General features: G+C 38.4%; 2 protein-coding genes and 1 long non-coding RNA gene across 4 annotated transcripts in view; all 3 read right to left on the bottom strand.

Annotated features, from left to right (window-relative positions):
* LOC104827120 (inactive beta-amylase 9) overlaps nt 1-1,625 on the bottom strand; it is a 2,691-nt gene extending 1,066 nt beyond the window's left edge. The window contains exons 1-3 of the mRNA XM_010560191.2: nt 1,102-1,625; nt 269-751; nt 25-181 (exon numbers count right to left, since the gene is read on the bottom strand). Coding sequence (XP_010558493.1) covers nt 25-181; nt 269-751; nt 1,102-1,347 — 886 coding nt within the window. The 5' untranslated portion in view covers nt 1,348-1,625. The remainder of the gene's footprint in view (nt 1-24; nt 182-268; nt 752-1,101) is intronic.
* Nucleotides 1,626-3,818: 2,193 nt separating this feature from the next.
* Nucleotides 3,819-4,376, bottom strand: LOC109117204. The gene is made up of 3 exons (XR_002024620.1): nt 4,300-4,376; nt 4,171-4,203; nt 3,819-3,909 (listed from the first exon to the last, which is right to left on the bottom strand). It is a non-coding gene; the product is annotated as an uncharacterized LOC109117204 (long non-coding RNA).
* Nucleotides 4,377-4,714: 338 nt separating this feature from the next.
* On the bottom strand, nt 4,715-8,092 carry LOC104827119 (E3 ubiquitin-protein ligase MIEL1-like). Of its 2 annotated transcripts, none has more exons than XM_010560190.2 (12): nt 7,713-8,092; nt 7,024-7,111; nt 6,859-6,915; nt 6,730-6,762; nt 6,391-6,468; nt 6,215-6,258; nt 6,086-6,126; nt 5,895-5,977; nt 5,722-5,813; nt 5,509-5,578; nt 5,356-5,397; nt 4,715-5,184 (listed from the first exon to the last, which is right to left on the bottom strand). In XM_010560190.2, exons 1-12 carry the CDS (start codon nt 7,760-7,762, stop codon nt 5,059-5,061), a joined length of 804 nt encoding a protein of 267 aa, XP_010558492.1. In that variant the 5' UTR covers nt 7,763-8,092; the 3' UTR covers nt 4,715-5,058. The 2 variants fall into 2 exon arrangements, with proteins under 2 accessions (XP_010558492.1, XP_010558491.1); XM_010560189.2 differs by lacking the exon at nt 7,713-8,092 and adding an exon at nt 7,205-7,667.
* Between the last annotated feature and the right edge of the window lie 208 nt (nt 8,093-8,300).

Raw genomic sequence — 8,300 nt, 5'->3', positions numbered from 1 at the left:
GTGGGCCGCCGAGTCCCCACAGGGGGTTTCCGGTGGATTCAGCATGCTGCCTGAGAGAAGCGAGCATGTGTTTGTCATAGCACTGAAACTCTCCGGCGCCGGAAATTTTGGTTCCGGTCAGGGAATGGTGATGAGAAGGGTATCTAAGCTCGCCATCTGGTCCCAAACCTATCGTGATTCCCTGCAAAACACGAACGGAATTAGCAACGAAACATTACCACAAAGAACTCAAAGTCAGCGTACGATGATAAACAAAAACATTCCCTACCGAGATTGTGTTGCCGATGAAATCTGAAAAAGCCGACTTGAAGCTCTCACAGAAACCAAGGTAAACCTCCATGGGAGTCTTTCCATCAAGAACAGGAAGATCATCAACCGCAAAAGACAAGCAGTCTTTATACTGTCTCCCAGATTTATCAGTGAAGTATACGCCAGGTTCTGAATCCCCGAAGCGTGTCACCCAACTCGGGAGCGGGATTTTTGCCTGATTCGAGCCGTGGAAACAGAGCGAGACTTGAAGCTTGAGCCCCGCTTTCTGAACCATCTCTGCCACCGCAAGGTAACCTGACCAGTCGTATTTGCCCATGGCTTCTTTCTCAGCCACTCCCCAGAAGACCGGTAGCTCGAGGCCTTCTACACCGAGCAACTTCAGAGCTCTGAGTCCTGCAGCTATGGCTTTAGAGTGGTTCACCGTGTTGCAGACCGAAACCGTATCCAGAGGAAGACCCACGAACAATCTTACGTTCTCAAACTGCAAGAAAAAACCACATTTCAAAATTGATCATCCAAAATAAAATCATGCTACAGCAAGATTGGAGCTTTTACTTGTCTATCTTGTTCATAGAATTGGGATTAGATGAACAGGAACCAGAACAAAGTAATCGAGAATCCCAACAAAAAAACAAAGTAATCGAGAAAATTCGCTGATGATTGTCACATCGTATCGGTAGAAAAATCTAGGAAGAACCTAACTCCAAATGAAAGTTAAATTCAAATTTCAACCAAGAAACTTAAAGAACATCTACTGAATCTAACGAAACCCGGATCGTTTTTCGGTTGATAGACACTCAGAAGATGATAATCAAGAGAAGTGTCAATTACCGATCTGGATCTTGGAGTGGATTTCAGAACCGGAAGGTTATCGGACATGACAGCCTCGCATCTGACAGCCCTAGCAGAGCATTGGAGACCAATCACCTTGCACCTGGAGCTCTGTCCCCCAAAACTAACCCTATTCCTCGATTCAAAAGGAATTACTTCAGATCCATAGAAGAATCTTATCTCCCTGTGCGCCAGTTCTGCTCTGCATATCTTCGCCTGGGAATTTCCGATCACCGAGACCTCCATTTGGCGAAAAGTTCAGAATACAAGAACGATAATTCAAGTGGAAGAAAGGAAAGAAAACGAAAAGTTTTCGAATTTTCGCGTCTACAGAAAACCCTAGATCCGCGGGTTGAATCTCCGGGAAATCACCCAAAATCGCAGCGAAAATAAATGGATAACAATGAATCGCAGACGGATAAGGGACTGCAAAACGTGGGAATCGCAAAGACGGAATCTGATTCGGGATTTTGGATCAGGAAGCCAAGACGAGTTCAAAGGACTCTCTTTATTATGGATTTATTTTGTACTTTGATTCTGATTTATATAAGAAATTAAAAGGAAAATAAATTAATAAATTCCCTACGGGGGTTCTGGTAAAGATTCCCGTGGGAGGACACGTGTCACCATGAGGATGCTCCCAATTGTCAGCCGCTTAATTTCATCATTTTTATCAAAGGCAATTTTTTCCGGTCAAATTTTAATGGCAGTTTAGTCTATTTAGACGACAAATAATGACAAAAAAATGTTGCATTTCTTGAACTGTTATATATATTGGTTGCAAGAAAACGTTTTAAAATTTAATGTTCAATATATAAAAAGGATTTTACAAAATTATGTCCATTTACAATGAATATTTATATTTTAAATTTCTTTATAAATTCAGATATAACGGGGATGAAAATACCAGTAAAAACTTATTATGAACTTAGCTCAATATATACATATATATATATATATATAAATCATTGAAGTTTGAAAGAAGAGGAGAAATCCAAATCCAAGTTGTTTGATTAAACTACCAAAATGGAATTTTGGATAGAGACGGTCGTTTTTTATTACAAAAAACGTGTGGGTGGATAACATTAAATTGTCCCGTGAGAGCTGACGTGGAATGTTGAAAGGACACGTCATGTGAACGAGGAAACCTTGATGGAAAATAAAAAAAAAATAAACTGATTCAGACAAGATGCCACGTGGTGAAACATGGGAGGACAGAAAAATTCGGGCTGAGTCAGGTCCACGCAAGTGTGTTCCCTCCAGATTCTGTAGCGCTAAGATCATCAATCTCCCACCACAATCTCTTTATTTAATTTAAAATAAAAACAAAACAAAAGGGCATTTCTTATTTGATTTTACAAACATATCTTTAATAGTAAATATGTAATTCCGCTATATATATAGTTTAATATGTAAAATATATGGTTGATGGATAAAAAAATAAAAAAAGTAAATTTGGAATTTCCAGACTGAGCATCTTGTATTTTTGTTTTCAGTTTTCTATAACTGCTGGATTTAATTTGAAATAATCCTAAAATAAATAAACTCGAGAGCAGATTCCAACCACGGAATATGCCGAGTTTCATTCATATCGCATAATTGCAGGATCTTGTCAAGCTTTATCCGTCTTAGATTTAAATATTAAAATTCATTTTTTAAAATTAATTCCTTTGAAAAACATGGTTTTGTAGTGTGGCCTTACATGAAACCGAAAAAACATGCAAAGTGACGTTTGGGAACCAACAAAAGCTCTTTCAGTTATTGTTTTAGTAGGGTTTGACTTTTAATTGGTTTTTATTTTGGTTTTTTTGTTTTAATTTTTAGTTATTAGTTTTGAGATTTTGGTTGTTGAATGGAAAGAGTTTCGGAGTTTTTGAATTTTAAAAATTGAAAAAAATTGATGGTAATGGTTTTTTTTTAGTTTTCGGCTTTAGTTTTTGATTTTTGGTTTTAAATTTTTTATTTTTGACTTTCGGATTTTATAAGTTTATAAACCTAAAAAGTATGGCTTTTGATTTTTAGTTGATTTTTTTTATAAAATAGATTTTCGGATTTTTAGAAAAACCAAATTAAAAAAACTTAATTATCAGTTTTTTTACTTTTTGAAATCCAAAAACTTTGGAAGTTCTTCTCAAAAAACCAAAAATTAAAATTAAAAATTCAAAATAAAAACCAGTTAGTTTTTTCGTTTTTGTAAATTAAACAAAAATAGTTTTTATTTGATTTTGTGATGATAATAATTTTTCAAGTTTTTAGAAAAACTATTTTTATGAAAATTTGATTATTAATTTTTTTGGTTTTTGGATTTTAAAACCCAAAAATCACTCCATTCTGGTAAGTTGGAAACTTTTAAAAAAAAACTATTGCATGGATTTGACATTTGAAAATCTTCAACCTTATCTATTAAGGATACTATTTCACCCGACAATAGAAAAAGATAAAACAGTGGACCTTGTCAACCGATATTACAAGCTACTTGCAATTCTTTTTTTTTTTTTTTCAGTTGATGTGCATGGATCAAATCGACATTTTTACATAGTCGTGCCCTAAATTCACATTCTAAAAAAGTCATGGGGCAAAATCGAAATAGTAAAAATATATGCGGCTGTTATGATACTAACCGATTTTCTGTCTGATTTTGAAGCCAGTCATCATCCACGGACAACGACCCAATTCCACTCTCACCACTTCCTCACGGATCATTTGATGAATTAGATAGGCGATAGTTACATCATCATCGTAGAATTTGCAGGTTTTGCAGAAATATTCCCCCATGTTTACACCACAGTTGGAGCAGATATGAGCAACCTGGAATGAGTACATCGAGAATCCGACTTAAGAGCATCAAGAGAGCATTATCGTATCATAAATCCACGATCGTTTTCTCGATGAAACATGTAAACATGGAGGCAATTTCATATGAAAGCTAAGCCATTCTCAGCACAAGGTCCGGTGAAAATGTTGTGACCATTCGATAACACAAAGTTTCCCAAGAAAAGAAAGAAACTAACACAATGCCTTCCCGATATAAAACAACTGAGGCAATGAAATGGATGGATAGAGATTTACCGGCTGCTCTGTATCGCAAACGGAACAAATAACCTAAAAACACCATCACAGCAACAAAATGTTACAACGAGCAATGCTGGGAACAAGAATCTCCGAAGAGGAACAGAGAGAGAGATCTCGATTCTGTACTTGTTTCACGTCTTGACGAACAATCTCATGGTGGCTGTAGGTATTGCTCAATGAACCCTGCAAAGGTTAAAAGAGAAGAGATATCATATGAAGAACAATCAAAGCTACCAAGTAATGTTTCGATTGGTGATCTTTCCCTTCACGCAAACGAGACTTACGCTTCAGAGCTTCCAAATTCATCAATCACTTTCAGGCAAATTCGCTTCCTTTCTTCCTTACACACGATTCCTCTGGGTTTTTTTTTAAGGTCTAGCAGAAAAGAGTTTCAAACCGATTTCGGCCTTAGACGCGGGAATTTCGGAATCTGCTTCATCAGCTTCCTTCAGGAACAAAAACCCTAAATATGTAAACTTTCTGTTTGTTGGTTCAACCGGGTGAGATATATATATATATATATACACACACACATGGGTAGTTGTTCTTTCACAAAATGACATTCATGCCACTGATCGCTGCTAAGTTTCCAGTGTTCTGTAACCCACTTGATCCAATGATCCGGTCTCCAGGAAACTTTCCTGGATCAAGAATATAAGTTTACATAATTCCCGGTATTCCAACACCGATCACAATATACAATGATCAATGTCAACAACAACAACAACAACAACAAATCAAATCAGGAAGAAGATTATCTGTTTTCACTCTGTCATGTTTGAGTAATCTGCTACCAAGTTCTTGCTTCTCTGTTTTTTTTTTCCTCGGTCCCTTACAATAAACAGGACTGAGGTTTCGGCAAGTATACGATGATGATCCTATCAGTCATTGCGGAAGCACTGGAGGCGAGATGGCTCGGGTATTGTACGATCTGCAGTGCCCACATTTCTGCCCGATTATATGGAAGTATACTTCAGTCGTGTCGTTGCAGTCATTGCATAGTATCCAGACCTGCAATTCTCCCCCAAGCTTCTTGTCAGAAAACCATGTTCATCAGGGCTAGCCGAAAAGATGCCAACTTTCGGTCTTTGCCCCCGATTTCTTTTTCTTTTTCATCTGAAAGGTTTCATCTTTCGCTCTTTCGAGCTCGTCATGTTAGCGTAGAGAGAAGAAAGCTGGTACCTTTTTATCGCGGTAGTCTGGAGGCATGGCAGTTGCATCGATCTGAAAAAGAAACCGATGAAGGTTTTGATGCTGTCAGCACGAGGAGACGATACCCGAAGAACTAAAACTTCTTGAAGCAAATTCGCCCGAGAGAATCGGGTAAACACTAACCTCCTCATCCAGCCTCTGCCATGTCTTTGCCATATCAATCACTGATCTTGAGCAAATGGGACAACAGAACCTGCTTAGATTCGGATCGTTCAGTCATAAAAATCCAAACCTTTTGAACTAAAACTTCTGTGCTTTATCCATACTGTCAGATCTAGACAAGGAAACACAGTACCAAACATGAACACAAACAAAGTGAGAGAGTCGGGATTGTACTTGTCACGCTTGATCATCTCGTGGTAGCATTCGCAGTGCATCGTGTGCCCGCATTTCATAACTATTGTGTCTTTCAGCGAGTCAAATAGGTACTGCATCCGCAAAAGCAACGAACTCACGCTTACCGAATCCGACCATTCACGAATACAGGTAGAGACTTTTTCGGTTAATACCTCGAAACAGATCGGGCAGTGATGCCTCATGGAGTTCTCCACACACCGATGGTTGTTGCGCAGACTGATCGAGTAGCAAGACCCTAAGGGCGAGAGTAAAAGATTTATACAGAGTTATGTATGCATATCTATACATGTAATGTATGTATAATGTACGTATGTATACCGGAGTCTGATGATGATATACTTACCACACTTCTTGCAATGGAAGAAGTTCTCGCGGCCACCAACTCTGCAGCACATAATGTCGAAGAAACAGTTTCAGATGCATAATCATGTCGAAGGAGAATCACGACGGAAACATTAAGAAGAAACCCCACCTGCAAATTCCACAGTCATCACAGTGGAACTGCCCTTTCTCCATCTGAAATGCACAAACACGAGCAAACATTCGAGTCGAATATATAGAGGGAAAAGATTCAGATGCTAAAAAGAAAACAATTTCATGATCTCAGTGAATCAGTGGAGGATGATGAATTAGATAGGCGATAGTTACATCATCATCGTAGAATTTGCAGGTTTTGCAGAAATATTCCCCCATGTTTACACCACAGTTGGAGCAGATATGAGCAACCTGGAATGAGTACATCGAGAATCCGACTTAAGAGCATCAAGAGAGCATTATCGTATCATAAATCCACGATCGTTTTCTCGATGAAACATGTAAACATGGAGGCAATTTCATATGAAAGCTAAGCCATTCTCAGCACAAGGTCCGGTGAAAATGTTGTGACCATTCGATAACACAAAGTTTCCCAAGAAAAGAAAGAAACTAACACAATGCCTTCCCGATATAAAACAACTGAGGCAATGAAATGGATGGATAGAGATTTACCGGCTGCTCTGTATCGCAAACGGAACAAATAACCTAAAAACACCATCACAGCAACAAAATGTTACAACGAGCAATGCTGGGAACAAGAATCTCCGAAGAGGAACAGAGAGAGAGATCTCGATTCTGTACTTGTTTCACGTCTTGACGAACAATCTCATGGTGGCTGTAGGTATTGCTCAATGAACCCTGCAAAGGTTAAAAGAGAAGAGATATCATATGAAGAACAATCAAAGCTACCAAGTAATGTTTCGATTGGTGAGACACAACAAAAACACCAAAGGAGATTGAAGTTACCATAGCCTCGTTGTGGCAATGGCGACAAGAGTAGACTTCGTTGCAACATGGGGCTCTGATTCTGCACCTCCTCCTGTAATGCTTACACCTTGAATTGGAAAAGAGAAGCACAAATTGAAACTTCCATCATTTTAACACGTTGAATCGAATGTGGTGAAGGTAACCACTTTGCGATTCAAACCGTGAAAGTTGAAGGGGGGATGGGATCAGCGGATCGAACATGAAGAGTTGATTGAATGGCATGAATGAGAGAAACAGATCAAGCCCATTAATCATACGTGGAAAAGGAACGAACTTTGTGGATCAAAATGTGAAACTGGTGGAACCTACGGATCCAGAATAGGAAAGGAACATACTTCAGGAATCAAAATCAGACAATAACTCAAAGAAAAACAGATGAATCAGACATCAGAGCCCATGAATCAAACATATAAAAGGAGCAAACTTCACAATTCAGTACACGGAAAAAGAAAACAAAATCTATGAAATTGAGGAATTGAAGACTGAAAGAAAACAGGTCAAACCCTTGAACACAGAATGCAGACAAAGAAACGCAGAGAGACCCATGAATCGAACATGAAAAACAGTCAAATCCCATGAATCAAACATGATAACGGAACACGACAGAGATTAAGCTACATCGGAACATTCCCAACAAAACGGAAAGCAACAAAAAAAGGGGTAATTACCCGAAACCCATCTTGCCAAAATGAAGGCGCTCATTGGCTGTGGCTTCCATGACAGCAGGAGGAGAAAGACAGAGAGAGAGAGAGAGACAGGTGAAGGATTTGTCGAGAGTTGCAGACACAAAAAAGAATTACCGAATTTTTTCTCCTTTAGACTTATTTGTATCGGAATCTCTCGGCCAGGAAAAAAGAAAAAGAAATGGAAAAAAGATTATCCGCGTCCTGTTACAACACTCCGATCTTTTTCGGAGATCAAAGGGAACAAATCTGCAACTTTTTTTTTTGGCGTTGAAGAACGTGAAATTGTGCTTGAAGAAACGGCCAGCGAGGGGGAGAGAGAGAGAGGATAAGGTGGAAGAAGATGAATGACAATGACAGAACCGAACAGAGCGCCGAATTTTGGGCCAATAAGAAATCGAATTACTTCTTTGAGCGAGACTAGACTCCCCCATATTTTCATTTTTTCATATTAAAAGAACAAAATACAATTTTTTTGAGTTTTTTTAGAATTCATTTGTCTATATTCATCCAAAAAACCAGGAGACAAATCATCTACCAGCTTCTGAAATTTTTTACGAAGTCTCTAAAATT

The sequence above is a fragment of the Tarenaya hassleriana genome, unplaced genomic scaffold, assembly GCF_000463585.1.
Source record: "Tarenaya hassleriana unplaced genomic scaffold, ASM46358v1 Cleome5, whole genome shotgun sequence".
In the NCBI taxonomy this organism is placed as follows: Eukaryota; Viridiplantae; Streptophyta; class Magnoliopsida; order Brassicales; family Cleomaceae; genus Tarenaya; species Tarenaya hassleriana.
The sequence above is the reverse complement of the archived record's forward strand: the minus strand, read 5'-3'. Positions and strand labels throughout refer to the sequence as shown.

Bases quoted from the DNA above. Each gene is read 5' to 3' on its own strand.
- LOC104827119 (XM_010560189.2), bottom strand. From the start codon at position 7,299: ATGATTAATGGGCTTGATCTGTTTCTCTCATTCATGCCATTCAATCAA. The intron at 5,978-6,085 runs GTAAGTATATCA...TCTCGCCCTTAG, and splicing joins CTTCCATTGCAAGAAGTGTG to GGTCTTGCTACTCGATCAGT. The intron at 5,814-5,894 runs GTATTAACCGAA...TTGCGGATGCAG, and splicing joins ACTGCCCGATCTGTTTCGAG to TACCTATTTGACTCGCTGAA.